This window comes from Hylobates moloch, unplaced genomic scaffold (assembly GCF_009828535.3).
Source record: "Hylobates moloch isolate HMO894 unplaced genomic scaffold, HMol_V3 SCAFFOLD_2, whole genome shotgun sequence".
Classification (NCBI taxonomy): Eukaryota; Metazoa; Chordata; class Mammalia; order Primates; family Hylobatidae; genus Hylobates; species Hylobates moloch.
In genome coordinates, this window is record NW_026652277.1 from 41,938,142 (window position 1) to 41,962,813 (window position 24,672).

Genomic DNA, 24,672 nt, shown 5'->3' on the forward strand with positions numbered 1-24,672 from the left:
GAGACCTGAGGCCCCCCTTTCATGTCCTAGCTCCTGGATGACAACTCCAGATACACCCTGGGCCAAAGGGAATCCACCGCCCTAAAGGGAAGGACCCAGTCCTGGCAGGATGCATAACCTGCTGACTAAACAGCCCTTGGGCTCTAAATAATGAGCAGCAGCAGCAGGCATCCCCGCTGGCCTTGAGTGAGACTCAGAGCTATGCTGGCTTCAGTTGTGACCCAGCACATTCACAGCTGTGGTGGCTATGGGTAGAGTCTCCTGCTTAGAAAAAGAAAGGAAGGAGTAAATGGGACTTTTTATTGCAGCTTGTACCAGTTCCACCATAGTGGGGAAGAGCAACAAACAAGCTCCTGGGGTCCTGGATTCCAGGCACTGGCTCCTGGATGGCATTTCTGGACCTGCCCTGGGCCAGACAGGAGCCCACTTCTCTGAAAGGAGAGACTCAGGACAAGAGCATTCACCATAAGCTGATGAAAGAGCACAGGGCCTTGGGCGAACATCAACAGCAGCCAGGCATTGCTCGCCCTGGGCCTGAGGTAGTGTTGGCTACAGGGAGAGAGAAACTCAGCGCCGTGAAGGGAAGAAAACAAGCCTGGCTGGATTCGCCACGTGCTGACTGTAGAGCCTTTGGTTTTGAATGAACACAGGTGATAGCCAGGCATTGGTCATAATGGGCCTTGGGAGGTCACAGTGGGCCTTGGGAAGACACAATGCGGTGTCGGTTTTGGGTTGAACGCAGCTTGGTCCCCATGAGGTGGCAAAAGGGGTGCTTGTATCACCCTTCCCCAGCTCTTGATAACTCAAAATAGTGGGAGAGACTATGTTTGGGGGAAAGTAAGAGAAAATAACAAGAATCTCTGTCTGGTAAAGCAAAAAAAAATGTGCCTGACCCTAGCCAAGAACCAAGGCAGTATCCCTATGAGTCTGCAAGATGACAGCATTATTCGGCTTGGGGTGTCCTCTAATGCAGATATGGCTGCAGTGACCAAAGACTTAGATCACAGCACCAAAGTCCCTTTGAACACCTGGAAAGCCTTCCTAAGAAGGATGGGTTCAAAAACAAGCCCAGACTGCGAAGACTACAATAAATACCTAACTCTTCAATACCCAGACACCAGACACTGATGAATATCCACAAGCATCAATACCATCTAGGAAAACATGACCTCACCAAAGAAACTAAATATGGTTCCAGTGGCCAATGTGCTGAAGAGAAACAGAGATATGTGATCTTTCAAACAGAGAATTCAAAATAGTTATTTTGTGGAAACTCAATGAAATTCAAGATAACAAAGAGAAAGGAATCAGAACCTATCACATAAATTTAACAAATAGATGGAAATAATTAAAAAGAATCAAGCAGAAATTCTAGAGCTGAAAAATGCAATTGAAATACTGAAGAATAGATCAGAGTCTCAGAAGAACTGATCAAGGAGAAAAAAAAGTAGTCAGCCTGAAGACAGGCTATTTGAAAATACATAGGGGAGATAAAAAGTAAAAAGAATGAAGCACACCTACAAAATCTAGAAAATAGCCTAAAGGGGGCAAATCTAAGCATTATTGGCCTTAAAGAAGACGTAGAGAGACAAATTGAGGTATGGACAATAACATAGTACTTCCCAAACCTAGACAAAGATATAAATATTTAAGTACCTAAAATTTACAGAACACCAATCAGGTTTAACCCAAAGAAGACTATCTCAAGACACTTAATAATTAAACTAAAAAAGGACAAGGATAAAGCAAGGATCCTAAAAAGCAGCAAGAGAAAGGAACAACATACAATGGAGCTCCTATAGGTCTGGCAGCAGGCTTTTCAGTGGAAACCTTACAGGCCAAGAAAGAATGGCATTACATATTTAAAGTGCTGAAGGAATAAAACCTTTCTCCTAGAATAGTATAGCCATCAAAGATACCCTCAGACATGAAGGAGAAATAAAGATGTTCTCAGTCAAACAAAAGACGAGAGATTTTGTTAACACCAAACCTGTCCTACAAGAAATGCTAAAGAAAGAGAATTCTTCAACCTGAAAGAAAAGGATGTTAATGAGCAATAAGAAATCACCCGAAGTTACAAAACTCACTGGTAATAGTAAGTACACAGAAAAACACAGACTATTATAACACCGTAACTATAGTATGTAAACTACTCATATCTTGGGTAGAAAAACTAAAAGATGAATGTAACAAAAATAATAACTAGAACAACTTTTCAAGACCTAGTTAGTATAATATATAAATAGAAACAGTAAAAAGTTAAAAAGTTGGAGGATGAAGTTAAAGTGTAGGGTTTTTAATAGTTTTCTCTGTACTTGTTTGTTCATGCAATCCATGTTGTCATTGCATTTTAAACCTATTGCTGAAAAAAATGGGTTATAAGTTGTTACTTGCAAATCTCATGGTAACCTCACATCAAAAAAACCCACAGCAGATAAAGAAAAATAAAAAGCAAGAAATCAGAACATACCACCAGAGAAAATTACCTTCACACAAAAGAAAACAGCAAGGGAGGAAAGAAGGAAAAAACAACCAGAAAACAAAATAGGAGTAAGTAGGAGTAAGTCCTTACTTATTAATAATATCATTGAATGTAAATGAAATAAACTCTCCAATTGTTTATAGTGGCTGTCATAGAGTGGCTGAATGGATAAAAAAATGACCCAATAATCTGTTTCCTACAAGAAACACACTTCACCTGTAAGAACAAACATAGACTGAAAATAAAGGGATGGAAAAAGATATTCCTTGCAAATGGAAACAAGAGCAGGACTAGCTATACTTATATTAGAAAAAGTAGATTTCAAGACAAAAAATATAGAAAGACACAAAGAAGGTCATTATATAATGATAAAGAGGTCAATTCAGCAAGAGGATACAATTGTAAATATATACACACCCAACATTAGAGCATCCAGGTTTATAAAGTAAATATTATTAGAGCTAAAGAGAGAGATTGACTCCAATACAATAATACTTGGGGACTTCAACACCCCACATTCAGCATTGGACAGATCATCCAGACAGAAAATCAACAAAGAAACATTGGACTTAATCTGGACAACAGGCCAAATGGACCTAACAGATATTTACAGAACATTTTTCATCCAAAGGCTTCAGAAGACACATTATTCTCCTCAGCACATAAATAATTCTCAAGGATAGACCATATGTTAGGCCACAGAACAAGTCTTAAAATTTTGTTTAAATGAAATTATATCAATTATATTCTTTGACCACAATACAATAGAATGAGAAATCAATAACACAAGGAATTTTGGAAACTGTACAAACTCATGGAATTAAACAATATGCTTCTGAGTGATCAGAGGGTCGATGATTAAAATAAGAAAAAAATTTAAAAATTTCTTGAAACCATTGAACATGAAAACACAACATACCCAAACCTATGAGCTATAGTGAAAGCAGTTCTAAGAGGGAAATTTATAGTTATAAGCACCTATTTCAAAAAAGTAGAAACACTTCAAATAAACAACCTAACAATGCATTTTACAGAACTAGAAAAGAGCACTCAAAACCAAAATTAGTAAAATAAAGAATACGGATCAATAAACCTTTAGCCAGACTAAGAAAAGAGAGAAAGCCCACATCAATAAAATCAGAGATGAAAAAGGACACATTATAACTGATACTACATAAATTTAAAGTTACCATGAGCAACTATGTGCCAATAAATTAGAAAACGTAGAAGAAATGGATAAATTTTGAGACACATAAAATCTATCAAGATTGAACCATGAAGAAATGTAAAATCTGAACAGACCAATAATAAGTAATGAGGTTGAAGCTGTAATAAAACATCTCCAAACAAAGAAAACCCCAGGACCCAATGGCTTCACTGCTGAATTTTAGCAAACATTTAAAGAAATAATATCAATCAAGCTATTCTGAAAAGTGGAAGAGGAGAAAATACTTCCAAAATCATTCTATGAGTTCAATATTACCCTGATACCAAAACTAAACAAAGACCCATCCAAAACAGAAAACTACAGGACAATATCCCTCATGAACATTGAAGCAAATATCCTCAACAGCATACTAGCAAACTGCATTCAACAACACATTAAAAAGATCATTCATCATGACCAGGTAGAATTCATTCTACATATACAAGCCTGGTTTAATGTATAAAAATCAATTAATATGACATGCCATGTCAACAGAATGAAGGGCAATAAACATATAATTATTTTAATAGATGCTGAAAAAGCATTTGATAAAATTCAACACTCTTTCATGATAAAAACCCTAAAAAACTGAGTGTAGAAGAAACATACCTCAAAACAATAAAAGCCATATAAGCCATATATGACAGACTCACAGCTTATACTAAATGGGGAAAATCTGAAAGTCTTTCGTCTAAGATTTGGAACAAAACAAGGATGCCCTTTCACCACTGTTATTCAACATAGTGCTGGAAGACCTAGCTAGAGCAATCAGAAAAGGGAAAGAAATAAAAGCCATTCAAATTGGAAAGGAAGAAACCATATTATACTTGTTTGCAGGTAATATGACCTCATATTTGGAAAAACCTAAAGACTCCACCAAAAAAAGTATTAGAATTGAAAAACAAATTCAGTAAAGTTGCAGGATACAGTATCAACACACAAAAATCAGTAACATTTCTATATCCCAACAGAATCTATCTGAAAATGGTGTAAATTACAAAATCAAGAAAGTAATCCAATTTACAATAGCTATAAACAAAAATAAATACCTAGGAGTTAACCAAATAAATGAAAGCTCTCTACAGTGAAAACTATAAAACACTGATAAAATAAATTGAAGAGGACACAAAAATGAAAAGATATTCCAGATTCATAAATTGGAAGAATCAATATTGTTAAAATGTCCATACTATTTAAAGAAATCTACAGATTAGGGAGGCCAAGGTGGGCAGATCACGAGGTCAGGAGATCGAGACTATCCTGCCTAACACGGTGAAATCCCGTCTCTACTAAAAATACAAAAAATTAGCTGGGCGTGGTGGCAGGAGCCTGTAGCCCCAGCTACTTGGGAGGCTGAGGCAGAAGAATGGCAAGAACCCGGAGGGGGAGGTTGCAGTGAGCCCAGATCACACCATTGCACTCCAGCCTGGGCGACAAAGTGAGACTCCATCTCAAAATAAATAAATACATAAATAAAATAAAATAAATAAAAATAAAAAATAAAAATAATCTACAGATTAAATTGATGTTTTTCACAAAAATATTAAAAACAATCCTAAAATTTATAAATTTGGAATCACAGAAGACCCAGAATAGCCGAAGCTATCCTGAGAAAAAAGAACAAAATTAGAGGAATCACATTACCTGACTTGAAATCATATTACAGAGCTATAGTAAACAAGACAGCAGGGTACTAGCATAAAAACAGACACATAGACCAATGGGACAGAATGGAGAACCCAGAAACAAATCGATACATATACAGAAAACTCATTTTTGACAAAAGTGCCTAGACATGCATTGGGGAAAGGAAAATCTCTTTAATAAATGATGCTGGAAAATCTAAATATCCATATGCAGAAGAATGAAACTAGACCCCTATCTCTGAACATATACAAAATATCAAGTCAAAATGGATTAAAGACTTAAATCTAAGACCTAACTATCAAATTACTAAAAGAAAACTCTGGGGAAACTCTCTAGGACTGTGGACTAGACAAGGATTTCTTAATACCCCTAAACCACAGTCAACCGAGCCAAAATTGGATAGATGGGATCACATCAAGTTGAAAAGCTTTTGCACAACAAAGGAAACAATAAAGTGAAGAGAAACTCACAGAATGGGAGAAAATGTTTGAGAATTATCCACTGAACAAGGGATTAACATCAGAATATATAAGGAGCTCAAACAACTCTATAGGAAAAAAAATTAACAATGCAATTTAAAAATGGCCAAAACATCTGAATAGACATTTCTCTAAAGAATACATACAAATGGGAAACACATATATCAAAAGGTGCTCAGCATCACTAATCATCAGAGAAACGCAAATCAAAACTACAATGAGATATCGTCTCATCCTTGTTAAAATGATGTTTATCCAAAAGGCAGGCAAAATAACAAATGCTTGGGAGAATGTGAAGAGAAGGGAACCTTCATACAATGTTGGTGGGAATGTAAATTTGTGCAACTACTATGCAGTACAACTTGGAGGTTCCTCACAAAACTAAAAATAGACGTACCATTTGATCCAGCAATCCCACTGCTAGACATATTCCCAAAAGAAGGGAAATTAGTGTATTGAAGAGATATCTGCACTCCCATGTTTATTGTAGCACTATTCATAGCAGTCAAGACTTGCAAATAATCCAAGTGACTATCAACAGATGAATGGATGAAGAAAATGTGATACATATACACAATGAATACGATTCAGCCATAAAAAAGAATTAGATGCTATTATTTGTAACAACATGGATGGAGCTGGAAGTATTATGTTAAGTGAAATATGCCAAGGAAAGTAAGAAAATTACACATGTTCTTATTTACGGGAGGTAAATATTACAATAATTAAACTGATGGAGATAGAAAACTAATATACAGTGCTTAGAAAGGCTTACTTGCAAGATTAACCACTGGTTGGAATCTAAGAACTTGACTGACTGGTAACCAGAGTCCTACATACATATAAAGATTTCCATAAATGATAAGATTGGCTCACTGTCCCTAAGTAGTTTGTACAAACAATATTTGTACAATATTGTTTATGTTAAATACCTGATTTCTTCTGGGAGTTTAGAATATTGATATACACTAGGTACAGGGTTCCTACATGATAAGCCCCCATTAAAATCCTTTGGTGCTGAGTTGCTAATGGCCTTTACTGGGCAGAAACATCACATACATGTCCTGCGTTCACAATGCTGGTAGAGGAGAGGGTGATCTCTGTTGAATTCTGTGTCTTCTTACAAATCTCCGAATGTAGGGGTAGTCTTAGGGACCGTCGACACACCCTGGAACTGCTAAATCAACAGAAAGATGTGGAGGTGAAGCTGTGTATTTCTGGTCTAGTCCTAATTAGACTGACATGTTTCCCTTTCTTTTCCTGTGGAACATTCACCCTAAGGGAAGCCAACTATCATATAACAAGTCTAATTATCCAAAACCAGCATGTTGTGAGAAAGCTCAAGCTAGTCCATGGAGAGGCTGAGGAGAGAAAGAGGGAGGCAGAAGTAGAATAGAGCAGTGAGAGAGAGAGAGAGAGAAATCCCAATAGGTACAGTGTTTCCAGCCCAGCACCAGACTTGTGAATAAAGGAATTATCCTGGGAGTCTACCTCACCTGAGCCTTCAGAGGACCCCATTCTCAACCTCAGTCTGACTGTACCCACTTTAAACCTCACACAAGAACTGCCCAGATGAGTCCAGTAGACCTACAGAATCACAAACAACAATAATAAATTATTATTTTAGACTGAGAGGTTTTGAGATGGTTTATTACTTGGAGTTACATGAGTGAAACTATCATTTTGTATTACATTAATCAAAAATAATTGCTTTAAATATACATAGTATAAATAATAGATCCCTCTTAAAATTTATTCCCATTAGAGAACCACAATGATGCCATGTTTATTTAAAATTATTTTTATAAAATACATTGATTCCTTAAATATATACCTATTGTATGGTTTTATATTCAAAATTCATCAGCTATCCCTCAAAGAATTTTATTTTTGCCTGCTTATTTTTTCCCCTATGTATTAATGAATAATATTTCTATACCATAATTATTGATTTATCAGCATCCACCCCAAATTATGTTTAGTTTTACCTATGTGCTTTCAGTTGTCTGGCAGATAAAATATATTACCAGAAATTAGTATTACTTGTAGGATTGAATATTATCCCTTGCAAAACCAACAGCATCTGCCATTTCACAATTACTGCCTCACTACTAACACAATTAAGCCAACCAAACAAATAAGATTTTACTAATCTCTGTATCATGCTATTTATTTTTGTAATGTCAGAAAGTTACCTAAAGAGTAAAAATAGGAAAACATTAAAAAATTAGTATCAGAAACTATCTTTGACTTTGTTCTTTTAGGATATTCTACATACAATATATTAACAAATCCTGCTGACCCCACATTCAAAATTTACTCAATATTCAATCAATTCTTATCGCCTCAACTTTTACCACTCCAGTTTAAGCCATCATAATCTTTCAACTATAGGAGCCTTGACTTCCTTCTTTTACCATGTCCAGTAATGCCTGTATCTACACAGAACCAAAGCAATAGTTTAACAATAGTCTGATTATGTCACTCTTTCTTTTCAACAAACACTCCAATGGCTTTTCATCATATGTGAAATAAGATCTTAAGTCTTTACCATGACATACTAGACCTTTTAAGATAAGATTTCTCTGTGACCTAAACTCGTATTACTTGTCTCTTCATTCATTCTACTCTAAACACAATGTCTTGCCATTCCTGATATGACCGAGTATTCTCTTGCTTTTGCAGTTGTTATTCTCAGGTTTCTTCCCATAAAAACATGAGTGGCTTTCTCCCTTTCTTCATTATGGTCTCTACTAAAATGTTCCATAATCAAAGTGGCCTTCCTTGGCCATTCTTTTTGAAACACCAACACACTCCAGTGCCACTTTCTATCCTTCATATTCCGCTTTACTTTTCATCATAACATTTATCACCGTACCTGACATTTTATATATTTATTTGCTGGTTGTCTATTTCTTCTCCCAAGAACCCAAACACCATTAATGCAGGGATTTTGTCCGTGTTGTTGACATCGATATACCAATGCCTTAGAATATTACTAAGAACATGGTAGGTATTTGACAAATTGATTCATCAACAAATCCTTAAATGCACAGATGGCTTAGTAAAAAATGACCAGAAATGCAGAAATATACCATAGTGGGCTCTTCCAGGGATATAATAAAAAAGCGATTTCTAATACTAAGAGAGACCATTACATTCAACAAATGAAAAGGAACAATAAAAACTCTCTCATACACACACAAAAACGAGTCTATGCAAGATACACAACAGATGATGTTGCGAAGGTCATGCCACAATTTGATCTCTGTCTTTTAGAGTCTCCAAATGTGTTCTTTTACATAATGATATATTTAGACGAAATAAATTGAAACTACTCACTATGTTGATGTTATAATATATAAACAAGTAAAATAGCAGCAGCGCTTTGTTCACAATAGGTGTTTCCCCAGTATTCTAAAGTGGTTAAATAATATTCCTTGACTGGAAGGTATGCTTTTAGGATGTTACCAGGTTACATTACTGTGGTGGTTTGGATAACAAAAGAAAAAGTTGCTATGGTGTATTCCTGATAAAAAGATACTATATGTTCTCTTGTTATTTTATTTTATTTTTATTTTTATTTATTTTTTGAGATGGAGTCTCGCTCTGTAGCCCAGGCTGGAGTGCAGTGGTGCGATCTCCGCTCATTGCAAGCTCCGCCTCCTGGGTTGAGGCCATTCTACTGCCTCAGCCTCCCGAGAACCTTGGACTGCAGGAGCCCGTAACCACGCCAGGCTAATTTTTTTGTATTTTTAGTAGAGACGAGATTTCACCGTGTTAGCCAGGATAGTCTCAATCCCCTGACCTCGTGATCCAACCGCCTCAGCCTCCCAAAGTTCTGGGATTACAGGCATGAGCCACCGCGCCCGGCCAATATATATATATGTTCTTATTGTTACAGAAGCTATTATATATTTTTTTCCAAGTAGTGTTTCATTATATTTACCAGTTTTCCCTCAAGACAAATTCATTATATTTACTCCTTCTCAAAATTAATAAACATTTCCATTAATCATTTTTCATAAGAGGAATCTGATATATAAGCTCAACTGAATACTCAAGGGTATAAAATAAATAGCATGACTTGTAGGAATAAATGTTAAACTTGAATCTTCATCAAAGTAAATAATTTAAGTTTAAAATATATTTCTTTCATATTTGAAAATAAAGTAGTAGGAGTTCAGTGGCAAAATTTCTGCCTTACAGTATTTATAAGACTTTCTTGCATTGAACATGGAGGTCTTGCATCTATAAAAATAATAATCAACACTTACATATGGGTTACTATGTGCTATTGTAGACACTTTTCATTTATTAACTTGCTTAACCTTATAATAACCTAATGAAGAAGTAGTTGCTGTTGTTATTTTATAAATAAGATATTTGGACACAAAATAACTGGCTCAAGGTCTCACATAGCTAGAAAGTAGCAAAACTGGGGTTTGATCCTCCCAGACAGTCTCCTAATTAGACTACATTGCTTCTAATGCCCCCAATTATCTTTTCTGCCTTATTAAAAATAAATATTGTTTTAAAAATAGAAATAAGTGGTCACTATAGAAACTACAGAAAATTTTTCTTAAAATAGTATGATCCATCCCGAGAGTTGAAGATTAATAATTCTATATTTACTGCATCTTTTTTTCTACACACTTTATTTTATACAATAGGGAGCAAACTGTGTGTTACTACACATTACTAATTCCTGAATCCAGGCTCTGTGGTCACGAAAAGTTAAGCATCATTTTTATTGCTTAACATGCCAGTATTTCATGGCAGGATATATGTTTTTAAATAATAGGGATGGGGTCTCCATGTGTTGCTAAGGTTGGGCTCAAATTCCTGAGCTCAAGCGAACCTCCTGCCTCGGCTTCCCAAAGTGCTGGAATTAGAGGGGTGAGCCACTACACCCAGCCTACAAAAAAAATTTTTGAAACAATTTATTTATCTACTTCCTCCTTTCTATCCCCTGCTTAAGCAAGGTGGCTCTGTGCATATTAAAGTTAGGTTCATGTCATGGCAGAAGAATCTTCAAACACAATGCTATTCCTAAAAAGTACATCAAAGAGTTTTTTCTTGTTCTTATTCTTGCTATTGTTTTTCAGTGCCCTGGCTGATTTAAGGAGAGAAGAAACATCTCTGAGAGAAGCTTGGAGTTTCTTTAGACTAAAGAGTAATAACTAGCGATGAGGAAAAGAAGTCAGAGAACCTTGGATTTCATAAGAAGAAGAGACCTAGGAAAGAACCAAATGCCACAGTGTCAGTTCTTTGGGAATGTGGCCATACCTCGGAGAGGGTGGTGCCATTGTGCATTCTAGGTACTGTGACACTCCCTCTAGGCATTCCAGGAATGCAAACATCCCAGAGAAGCAGTAGTCAATGGGCCAAGAAATGCAATTAATTATGTTTGTTTGTTTTAAATTTTGATCAAGGATTGGTGAATGGAGGGTATTCCTCAATGCCTTTGTGCACTTTTGAAGCACAAAAGTCTTCAGAAGTCCAAAGAACAATAGAACAGAAGTTTATTATTTCCTGCTGAATTTATCATAGGATAAATGTAATACAGTACAGTAGGACACTGTGATTTCCTAACATATCTAATCAAAAAATATTACTTAAGTAGGAAAAGAGACTGAAATGTAGCCATCATGCTTCATTGAAGTACAAATAAATTTAAAAACTGATGAACACTACTAGCAAAAAGAACACGGCTCATGATAAATTGTACTTTTATGGAGAGTCAGGAGCAATGAGCCAGCTTTAGCTTCAATAGTGTTAGTTCCAGGAATGGATTGAGGCTGCTAATAACTGCACATGTACAAAACATTGAAAGGGTCATCCTGCTAAAGAACAGTAAAATGTAGTGGCTTGAAGCCATCTTCAGTGTGGAGCATTTTACCAAGGCTAACAAAGGGAGATGTCAGGCAGATGAGATGGGAAGTGATTAGATGTTTGCAAGAAATCAGGGAGAATGCCAGAGGGAAAAGACAGAAAAGGATAGAATAAACACATTAAAATTAACAACATCAATTTTGTTCAGGTTTAGTCCTCAGAAAACTATAAAAAACTTAATGGCTAAGCAATCCACTGTTTTTTATCAGAGCAATGTTTCACTTTAATGATCTCGAACTTTTATGATTCTGTTGTTGATGTTTGATAACATTTTGTTCCTACCTATGCAAAATTGGTTATCCTTTGGCTCTTCTCTAATGATGTAGTGGCATGTGTCAGACCATATGTGTGTACAGTTGATATAATGCTGAATATTCTATTAAAAAACAACAAAAACTAGAGGTTATACATTTGCCTTTTGTTTCCAAATAGATGCCCATAACAATAGTTTATAAAGGTAAAAGAATTTGACAGTTCTTATAAAAGAAACTTTTTGAAACAAGCATCCTAAAAACCCCTCAGTATCAAGAGGCTGCCCAGGAAATCTGGAGTTTATTATGTGTAGTATATGTGGAAGACTGTGAATTATACACTGTCTTCTATGAAGGAATACAGTCAAATGCATTCATCACCTGGCATGAATATAGTAGGAATGGTGATGACTGTGGTGACCTGGAGTTTATGTGCCCTGTCTAGATGGAGAAAGCCTTCTCATCTCTTATCAAGTAGTTCTACTTACAACGAGATCCACAAACTTTCCAGATTTTTCAATTGTTTAAGACAAAGTTGGATGAATTTTTGTGTGAAATGTCCTCAGTTTTGAAAGGCTAGCTACACCAAACAAACCACTCTAGCAATGGTTTTTAAATAGTAAATATGAGTTTAGCAGGAACTGAACCATAGTGTGGGGGAATAGAGAAGTGAGTATGTATGCGGGGCTTAGACTGTCTTTCAGGGCAGATCGTTTTTATTTAATTGAAAGAATGGGCTCCAATACTAACAAAGTTGAAAAATGCTGCCATATTGGAAAAAATAAACATTCGATCCCAAACAAGACTGAATTGCCATTTTAAATTCATGTACCTCTAAAGTTTAACCTACCATGGGATAGTCCCTAGGATGCCATCTTTTTTTCCATACTTAATTTAATATATCTTACTATGGTACATTCTTAACAATAGCCAATTTCTTATCTAACATTGAAGAATAAAGGCATGGGTATTAGTGGGAAAGTATTTATTTTTTATAAAAATAATTTACCATTTGTCTTTATTTCAAATGACGTGGTTGAAATCAACTTAATCTGAATGTCATTCTGAAGGTAATGCTTAAAAAAAAGCATGCACCTTGATAAACATACCAGCCAAAACAAGATATCTTCCTCCAACTGTTCTGAGTGCTTCCAAAAATGACCAAGAAAGTGGAGTAAATACCTTTCTTCTAGTAATCTAATTACTTCTCAGAGGAAAAAGGAAAATTAAATCCCTCAGTCACCCACCAATATTAGAAGAAGCTTTGCTCTTCTAATGTTAGGGTGGATTGTGATGGGGTTGAGTGCTGAAATCACTGTATCTTAGAAAAGTAAGCCAAGAGGTTAAGAGGATTAATCTAATACGAATATGAAATATCATGTCACATTCATGGGGAATAGGTGAAAAAGACAACCTTTTATTTTCTAGTTACCTAGCTATTCAAATGTCATAATTTTAATCAAAGTTTTAGACATATGAATTATAATATTAGACTTTTTCAGAATATGGTTACAAGAAAACTTAAATGTCTTCTATGTGTTATATAATTCTCAACATATCCTTGAAATTACAATGCTTTATACTGTTAAGATTCTGTTCAAAATAGTTCTGTATATTTTGTGTTTATATAACATTAAGTATTGTATTACTCATTTACACAATAACAATTTATAAGCTAAAAATGAAAGAAGCAGATAGTTTTATTTCATAATTTTGAATTTTAAGTTTAGATACTTATAAACACTAGTGGGATAATTTTATAGGTGATTAAATATTTTGAAAAGATATAAGCAATATTCCTTTCACAAAAGGAGTAAATTAAAAGTCACTATAACTATGTTGGCCATCAAAAGACAATATTATATATTATAAGCACTTGGAAGTTTTAATTTCTTATAGAACCATTTACATTTACCCCAAAACTATTGATCTCTCAGAACCAGTTAGAGAAACTAATTTATATTTATATTAGCTTTATGTCAGCAGATTCTGAAATATGTCTAACTTTTTTAACCTCTGTTAAAAAATACATTAATTTTCAAACACTGTAATCATTGTCAATATATTAAAAAGAAAAAATGGTTTCTGGTGAAGTTTTGAGAATTCAATTAAAATCTTGTTAAAGATATGCTTCTTCAGTAAATTTGTTCCATATACCATAAAACGGTAACATCAAACTTTGTAGCATTACTATTATTTTCTCATTTATCTGTATAACAATAAAGAAAATATGTTTCAATAAATAATGTAATCAGAATATCATTCAGTATTTAACAATTAGCAGGTATAGAAAGGGCCTTCTAACAAATATTTGACTCTCATTAAGCAAAAAAGTATCCATAATTAGAAAACTAAATACTCTCATTTGAATTCTTAGCCTTCTATAATTATCATTTCAACAAGACAGCAATATTGAGTATATGAAAATCCATGCCAGCAACTGCACTAGGCATAAGCAATATAAAATTGAATAAAAGACAGTCCTCATATGAAAAATAAAAAATTATCATAATAATTGTATGTTAAAATATTGCAATCATAAAAGTGATAAAATGTGCACCTGTCTTTAAACCAAACTATTCTGAAATCAGTGCACTTAAGTACATCATCCCAACATTTTACGTTTTTTTCCTCAGGCTCTTAAGAATTATTTTTATTTATAATAATCCTAATAATATCTAAATACCCCAGTACAAACATAAAATAGTTGATCTACAAGCTTTGGTTTAAATGGAAACATCTAATCTTAAGTGGCAAAAAAGACTTCGTATTTGTTATGTATATAGCTTCCCAAACTGAAAAAAATGCCATCAGTCATACCACATACTTATTTGCATATTTACTCAAATATTTATTAAATACAATATGTTTGGTGGAATGATTCCATATTTCAACTCTTGATTCTGACCCTTATTTTAAAAGGATTACATCATTAATTATGGGTAACCTAGCATTGTTAATGAAAATTTAACCACTAGATGAGGGCTGAATGTTTCCTTCTACCCCTATGACTTATATTAATATAATTACTATAAACAAATTATTTAAAACCTCTAATTCATGTGCATCAACGTATTACAATAAAACTCCACCATTTACATGTAAGACAAACAATTGTCCCATAAAGTATTAATTTTCATTCAAACCTTTACCTTTAGTTAGCAATAGAATGACAATGGAACACACAAAAAAATGATTTTAAGATTTGAAATCAGACCCTTGAAGATTAAAGCAGTTCACTTCACCATCTACACGTAAACTATTTTAAACTATTTATTAACTATCCTAAAATTTTTATAAATAATGCTTTCTTGTTTGTTTTTTACCTTGAAAGGCACTGGCTCTTCGGTAAGAGGACTAACAGGAAGTGACGTGGTACTGCTTGCTGGACTCATGTCTGCACTCTGCAAGGACAGTGAAATGGAATCAAATTAGGATTGTTTTGTCATTTTGACTATTCATAATTTAGAAAAATAAATAAATCATTAAAATAAATAAATAATAAGTAAAATATGAATGTAAAGAATCAGATTTAATGTAGATTTAATCATAATTATGTAATAAATCATTCCTTATATAGAAATGATTATCTGGGAAATTAGTCAAATTATCACTCTCCATGTATATTTTAAGTGCATTTTATCAAATATAATAGTCAATTTTTGTGTTAGGGTGGTATTTATTATCATCATTGCTTAATTTATATTTTACCTTTTTTTAAATTAAACTATATCTGTAATAATTCATTATGTTGCTATTTCAATGTCTTTCAGACTGATTTGCAAACATGTATTACAGTTTTTCTTCTACAAAGATTTAAATCATTGCAACCATTTTTTCATTATGTAAATCAATCTGCCATAATATACAATTACAAACTGAAAAAATATTAAATTTTTTAAATTCCTAAATTCATAGCCCCTGACATTTTACCTTTCTTTTATTCTGCTAAACAAAAATTTAAGGATAAAAGATTTACACAAATGTAAGAGAATGTCTGGAATGTTGCTAATGGCTGTCTATCTAGTCTTTTAAAAATAAAATCAATTAAAACGTCTTTAATGAGAGATTAGCCTAAAAAAGATATATCAGTTAGAAGTTCATCATTAATTTACTTTTCTAAAAGCAAGAAAAAGATACTAATAGTAGGTAGCAACAGAAGTCATTTTATTGTATTCTTAACACAGTCTCTCAGAGGGATTCTCCCATATGCAAATAAAACAAAATAAAACATTGAAAAGAATATATATCTACATTTTCAGCTTGGTTTCTAAATATATGTGCAAACACACAGAAATTCTGCAGTGAAGATTAAAACCAAAGAATGAATTCACCTCAAGTGAGATAAGGATGTAAGTAGACAAGTTTGACTCACTTAAGTTTCAACAAAAGAACGCATTCAAAGCATAGGTGCTATAACCGCTACTTATTCTTAGAGACTTTCTATTCAAGGATTATTTTCAATTCACTGTATTCAAAGGTACAATAAACTGGATATATTTTAAATATCCATTAAGTTGGGACTACTTATGACTCCCTAGTCCAGAAACCAAGGATAAGAACTATAAACACAGGAACCAAGATATTCAGCATAATGTTAATTTAACACATACCACACCTATTTTGGAAATTGATACAAGGCAGTGCACTGAGTAAAAATGTCTAAAGAAGGAAATTAGGTAAAAATTGAGCAATAATCTACTAAAGGAAGTAGGAAAATACATGCACCAGATAATTGAGGTGAGTTAGTTATTGACTTTAATTTCAAAATTTGTCCGGAGTTCTACGCCATTTATTTGATCAATCCAGGAAATATTATGAATTGCTGACTCTCACTCTCTGATTATATGACATAATAGAGAAACAAGGCTGGTCTTGCTAACTAATTTACCGCAGGATGTTAACATAAGACATGAATGAAGCTTTATGCTGAAAAACATGGAAAAAAAGACTCTTGAGCTACATCTCTTAAAGTTGGATTTCTCACAAGAATTTAAGCAAGTGACAGAACACAGTTCATTCATAGTTGAATTATCTGATATTTACCTGTAGTATAGACAGCCTACATAGCTTATTAAAGTATCATACCCTCAAAAATTATATATTTAGGAGACATAGGTGACATTCATTTGTAAAAATTGAAAAGCCTTGATCACAGTCTTTCCAATGAAGGTTTAATTTTCCTAAGAACATGAGTGCAAAGTCAAGGTTCATGGTAAACTTCTTTAAAGGTTGAGGTCTCCCACAACTTTCCAGAAATTAATGTATAAATCAAAAGGTAGTAAAAAGCAGACTCCAAATTTTACATTATGTAACACTGATTATTTGAATGTCATTCTAAGAGAAAATTGTGTTCCAGCTATAATTTTCAAATCAACCTTAAAGTGTGACACCTTAATTCTATTGTTCTGAGGAAATCTTGAGATAAATATTTAAAAAAAAAACTAATCAATCTCGTATGACAACAGCTGATAAACTGTACTTAGTTACTAAGTTGAGAAATACATAAAGTATTTTCAGGTTTATCCTATTGTTTTCCTATTTGCTTTTCAGTGATCTGTAATTTAGGTATCATTCCAATTTGCTTATTCTTTTAGATCAAATACTGTTGTAAACCTTTCGAAGATAAGTCTTATCCATATTTCATATTTTAATCCATTTACTCTTTCATTCAACAATAGCAATACTGACAGAATTTAATATCTAAATAAAGTACTTAAGTTACATTTGATGTTTTTAAAAGCTAATGGTTTTTGCTAATCCACAACTTTCTTCATAAAATGTTCTGCCAGAATTATGGCTTCATCTGCTTTTGATATATTTCTCAGAGATTTTACAAGTGATTGGTTCACAATAATGTGAAAGTGAATCCTATGGGAAAATAGAAGAGCTGTTTTCTAAAAGAAGCAAATATCTCAACAGAATAAATCTCCTTAATTCTCATGATTTTTTTTAATCCATTGGAGATATACTAGACATTCCTGTCATAAGAAGCCTATTCTAATGAGTGTTCTTAACCTGGTTTTTGGTTGTAAGTCCAATAGACAAACCGCTTCTTTCAAATACTAGCACAGATAAATAATATGAATCTAACATTTTACCTACCATTAAAATGTTATTTTGCACAAATTGGTCACCTCTCCCTTTCTATTTTTATTTATGTAGACTATAGTCTCTTTCATTTTTCTCCTAAGTGTCATCCTTAGGTTCAATAATAAAATCTAGACAAGAATTTACTGAGCATATTATAAATATTCTGGTTAATATCACCTTCTTTTTATGAATATTGCTCTCTAGAATTCTTTCTACTTGCCTAATTTTTAAAAAAACTCTTTCACTTCTTTGTTGCTGTTGTTTTTAGAAGACAATTTCCTTAATTGACAAGTGATTTCATTCCTCACCTCCAACCCATCCTTTTCTTTAAATCAACTTTATTGAGATATAACATACCTACAGAATAATTCAGTTTTTGCGCATACAATTAGATGAGTTTTGACAAATATATCCATATATGTAACCACCACCAATATCAGATACAGAACATTTTCATCACCTCAAAATGTTCCCTCATGTGCCTCTGTCTTGAACTATCCCCATCCCTGCTCCCAGGAAACAATGGTGTGCTTTCTTTTACTAGTTTGCTTTGGGCTGCTCTAGAATTTCATATAAATAGAAGTGTACAGCACGAACTCTTTTGGGTCTGGCTTATTTCACTCAGCAAAATGATTCTGAAATTCATCATGTCATATTGGTGCATATTTCAGTAGTCTATTAGTTCAAAATGTTGTGTAGTATTTCATAGTGGACAGAAATTTGCTTATTCACTCACTTACTGATGGGATTTGTGTTGCTTCCTGTTTGGGGCTCTAATGAAAAAAACATGCTGAACATTCAAGTATATATCTTTTTTTGGACATGTGTTTTAATTTATCTTTAGTAAATACTTACCAATGATATATCTGGGTCTTCTGGCAAATTTATATTATCCTGTATTATGTAAACTTTATAAGAAACTGACAACTATTTTCCAAAAAGATTGTAATATTTTGCACTTCCACTTGTACTACGTCTTGCAAACACTGGTGTATCAGTCTTTTTTAAAAAATTAGGCATTTTATGGGTGTGCAGTGGAAGCTCATTGTGGTTTTAACTTTCTCTTCCATGGGCTACTAATGATGTTAAGCATCATTTCATGTGCCCATTAACCATTAGTATATCTCATTTGCTAACAGTATTAAAATATTTTGCCAATTTTTATCATTGGATTATTGTATACAAATCCTTTGGCATATATGTTTATTACAAACATTTTTATCCAGTTTGTGGTTTAACTTTTTATTTTCTTAACCATATATTCAAAAGAGCCAAAGTTTTCTAAACTATTTGTTTTTTTAGCTTGATTTTGTGGTGTATGGTTTTGGTGTTTTACCTAAGAAATATTGGCCTACCAATCACGTTCTCAAAGATTCTCTCTTACATTTTCTTCTACTAACCTTTCACTTCAATACACATGGGCAAAAGATAGCAGGATCAGAGATTTATTCTTTGAAGATGCTTTTCCAATTTCTTGATATACAATAAACATTAAATAATCCTTATACTATATGTGTTATAGCACAAGATTTTCACCAGTTAATTTGAATTTTAGCAAGTAATCTCAGATATTTTAACCAATCTATTCTCATAATATGAAAGTCTTATATTTACTCATGTCTTCACTATAATTATAATAAATAAAAATATGGATTTATTATCTGTAGATATGTCTAAGGGAGGGTAGGAAGGCTTTGCTACAGTACTGAAATGTTTAAAGTAATATTCAAGACTCTCATCAGAGTGGGTTATTATGGAACTTCCTAGGAAGATAATTAGCAGAAGGAGAGAAGTGAAATATTTAGTTGGGAAGGAGAATAGAAATACCAAGAGAAGCAATGTTTCTATTATCTCAGAGACTGTTTCTCTTACCATTGGGCTCATCTTTGGCCCTGAGCAAAAAGAGGGAACAAGCAAACATAAAAAATGCTATTTTAAATAAAATCCCAAGAGACAGATGGGAAATACTACCCTCTTCTTCAAAAATTTAAAAGGAATAAACTATGATCTAAGCACACAGAGGTTCCTGCAAACACCATGCCACCTTATCATATTCAAATCTGCAATATCGTGTTGGTGAAGAGCAGATATCAACAGGCTAAATGAAAATGACACCATACTAAAGGAAAACAATGGCAGGAGGAGGACTAGAACTTCTCTTAGCTCCTATGAGATGGCTCCTTAAAACATATATGAATAGTCAGGGACAATTTATCAAGAAATTGGAAAAAGCAGATAAGTGGTCTCATTGAAATCTTCAAACTCAATATCTTTGTACCAACTTAAAGTTAATTAATAGAAGTCATTGTTGATGAGAAAAAATAAGTATACAAAGTTTATTAACAACAACCACAATAAAACCCAAGTGAAAAGTAAGACTTGCAAATCATAAGAGTTGGTCTACCCCAAAATAAATAATGAGCATGAAAGAAAATATTTTTTGTTATACTAATAGCAACTTTTTTCCTCAAGTTAAATCCAGACAAAAATTTGGGGAAATAGTATATAATCTGTTACTATAAACAATGATTTAAATGTTTAGTTTGAAAATGTGATCATGCTCAATGGACACTGCTTAATTGGCATTGGGCAAAGTACATAGTTGAGAGCTTTGAAACTCAATATTCTGTCACTAAAAAAGCAGAGAAATTGAGGAATAAGAGGCACTATTAATAATCAGAAAATAAAGTTGATATTTTGAGTGTTACATCTTCTCATAACTGCTACTATTATATTTATTATTGATAAATACAAACGTGTACTCATTTTAATAGCATTGGGAAACATAGTATTCTCTTCTTCATTTTGATATGAAGAAAGGAAGAACTCTCAATCGATTCACAAACTATTTGTCAGTTAGTACTATCAATGTTCTGTGTATACAATTTCCAAGTCAGCTGTGTGTATCTAACAATATAAAATTTAGGCTACCCTCTTTGGGTCCCCTCCCTTTGTATGGGAGCTCCGTTTTCACACTATTAAATCTTGGAACTGCAAAAACAAACAAAATATAAAATTTAAAATTTAAATTTATTTTTGAAATATAGTTAACTGATTCATAAATTAGGGAGTTAATTTTTAATCCATGAAAATGAAAGAATCTTTAACAAGTATTATAAATATTTTATTGTACAAGCCTTATGTTTTTCTTCTGATTCTGTGGAAAATGTGTTAACTTTATTAAATAAAATATCCTTACTAACACCCAGTGCCTAGATATTGTTTTTTTTTTGTTTTTTGTTTTTTGTTTTTTCTAAAAAAGAAGCCAGGGCTCCTAGGAGAAATGGCTAATTAAAAGTCCAGGATGGGACAAGAAATTTACAAGAGGCACAAGACGATTCTGGAGCATCCTGTGGTACCATAAAACAAGGAAGTACTCAAAAAACAAAAGAACAGGCGTATGCCAAAGAGGCAAAGAACAAAGAAGTCAACACGAAAGAGCTCCCAAATGCCAAAGCTGGAACAACTCGAACAACAAAATAAATAACATACTACGGAACATAACTCAAAGTATTAAAAGAATGAGCAAATAAATTGGGAGAAGAGACACATTTTTTTCAGTAAAATTCCAAATCAGCAAATAAATAGAGAGATGAGACAAATCTTTTTTCAGAAGAATTCCAAACAATTCATTTAGCTAGTTCTCTTCAAGAGATGAAACTTAACGCCCTATTCCCACCCTCAGGCTGCACTGAATGACTTTCTTCCAAAGTGTAATGTATGAAAAAAGGAAAATGCAACTTCACAGTGAAGAAACCCAGCACACACTACCTCAACAAAGTGATCAAGGGTAGCATTATGCGGACAGCATGAACATTGTATAATGTGAAGAGAGGGATCCTTCACATCTATGGTCTTCTACCCACAAACCAATGGCCACAGACTAATCATGAGAAAAATATCAGACAAATCTAAATTGAGGAACGTTCTGCAAAAACCTAATCAGTGCTTAACAAGAAAAGCGTAAGAAACTTTCACTGAGCAGGCATGGCGAACAACAATAATAAAGCAATGGTCTTCAACCTTTTTGGCATGAGGGACCGTTTTCATGGAAAACAATTTTTCCATAAAGTGGGAGGGGGATGATTTAGGGATGATTCAAGTGCATTACATTTATTGTGCACTTTATTTCTATTATTATTACATTGTAACATATAATGAAATTATTATACAACTCACCATAATGTAGAATCAGCAGGAGCCCTGATCTTGTTTTCCTGCAACTAGACGTCCCATCTTGGGAGGGATGGGAGAACGTGACCCATCATCAGGCATTAGAATCTCCTAAGGAGCATTCAAACCTCGCATGCGCAGTTCACACTAGGGTTAGCGCTCCTAAGGATCTCTAATGCCGCAGCTGATCTGAAAGGCAGGTGGAGCTCAGCTGGTAATGGCAATGATGCGGAGCAGCTGTGAGCACAGCTGAAGCTTACTTAGCTCATTCGCCCTCTGCTAACCTCCTGCAGTGCGGCTCAGTTCCAACACTGGTCTGTGGCCAGGAAGTTTGGGAGCCCCGTAATAATGTATCCTGAATGTGACTCGGGAATAACAAAAAGGACATTAAGGAAAACTGTTAAAATCCAAATACTTTGACCAGTTGAGTTAATAGTAATGCACCAATGATGGTTTTTTAAGTTGTGAGAAATGTACTCTGCTGAGGTTGGATGATGACAGTAGGAGAAACTCAGGAGTTTATGGGACTTGTCTGTACTGTCTCTGCATATTTTCTGTAAATATAAAACTATTCCCCAATTAAAAGTTTATTTTAAAAATTCTCCATTAGCAATATAACCAGGCTATTCATTGTTATAATACATAATAGTCATTTACTCATAGCCTCTGAGTTTTTATCAGGGCTTTTAAAACTTTCATCAAAATAAATGTTGACAGATCATTTTATTGAGATGCAAAATCTCTCCATCAGAGAATCTTTAATCTTCTATTAAGTTCTCCCAGAAAAGCTGATGTTAAATTGTTTTGCATACTTTCATGTTCCATATGGGAATGCTGAAGGAAAGCTTCAGCCATATAAAATGATCTATTTGTTTGGGTACTATTAAGGTGCTTGGTAGAGTGAGTTTGCATTATTAATATTTACTGAATGCTATAATTCCATAGTACACATCCATTAATTATGCCTCCCCTGAAAGCATAATTAATGGATCTGTCCTATGGGATTAAAGTTTATTTATAATGATTTATTGAAGTGAAACATGATCAATTGGGCTGAAATCTTCTGAGTACACAAAAAGATTTAAGTGTAAGTGAAATATTTTAATTTTTTAAGCCATTAGGGTAAATTCTATAATGATTCTCTAGACCTAATAAAATTAAAGTTCCCCCTTTTAAATGTGTTAACTAATTTTAGGATGTATTCTCATAGTTGTAAAATTACACAGAAAATATATACACATGGTTAGTATATTGTTGCTTTAATAATCAATGGTGTTATCACTGACAAAGCACATAAGATAATTTTGATTTCTATAGTATAAATGGGCTATTTTTCTTAAAAATATCTTTCTTTTTTTAGACGTGTCAATTTTCTGTGAAAATTCAGTCGTTTATTCAGCCATTCAAAAAGTATTGACTACACATTAAACTTCCCTGCTCTTAGACTTCAAGTTTTGCCATGATTGTTCTCATTAGTAAGACCTGGTTAGGCTTGCTGTTGGCCCAAGAACTTAGTAAGAAAGAGAATACAGAATATCTAATTGTGACACAGAAAAACGTCTCATATATATATATATATATACACACACACACATATTAGTGGGTAGATTTTCAGTGTCTAATGTGTGTCCTTCACTAGTTACACCTGCGAAAGGCAAGAAGCCAAGAGGCCTGGACTCCTCCAATCCAGGGTGCTGACTACTGAATTACAGGCTCTCCTCTCAGAGGAACAAGGCTGATTCCACTACTTCATTCTCTAAGTGGTGCATATTCCATGCCTTAGTGTTTGTTGTTTTAGCAGTAAACCAAAACAAGAGCAATAGGAAATTGGGTTTAATCTCTAAATCTGGACTAGCCCATTGTACTTTAGTCTGGTTCAACAACCTTTTCCATTCCGGTAACATCTTTTACTGCTCTTGTTTTCTCCAAGTGAAAATGCAAGCTTTTTTCTTTATAATATATTCTTACAGTTTATAGCTGCTGTTTGCTATAAACTGGCATCCAGTTTATTTCACTTGTTAACATTTTGGTTTTCCACTGGGGAGTGATTTCTCCTAAACTTTCAATCCATTTGCTTTGAATACTGCTGGTCCAAAACCCTTAAAATAGATGTGAGCATATAATCAAGGCCTAATCAACCTTTCCTACTGGTCACAAAATGGCACAGAAGCCACATTATTAAAACAGAGCTGAAATCTGGGAATTGTGGTGGAATTTTGAAAAGGAGATGCTCTCATTCAGCTAATACACCTAAGGTCATAAGAATGTGTTTCTGTCTGAATTGACTGAAGTCACCAAGTAGATGGAACATCCTTATAAGCAAATCCAACACGGAGTCAATCTAGGAAATGGCGAGAAATACACTCAGTTCCAAGGGAATCTTTGGTATATTGATAATCCAGCTCTACATGGACAAATAATTTTCACAAAACAGTGTGTCTAATA

At 33.7% G+C, this 24,672-nt stretch overlaps 1 protein-coding gene across 4 annotated transcripts in view; it reads right to left on the reverse strand.

Moving 5' to 3' along the window:
* The window catches only part of CCSER1 (coiled-coil serine rich protein 1), a 1,475,382-nt gene that overhangs the window by 885,825 nt on the left and 564,885 nt on the right, over positions 1 to 24,672 (reverse strand). For all 4 annotated transcript variants that reach the window (XM_058432918.1, XM_058432913.1, XM_032139358.2 and 1 more), the window contains one exon: positions 15,288 to 15,365. In XM_058432918.1, the coding sequence (XP_058288901.1) occupies positions 15,288 to 15,365 (78 nt within the window). The remainder of the gene's footprint in view (positions 1 to 15,287; positions 15,366 to 24,672) is intronic.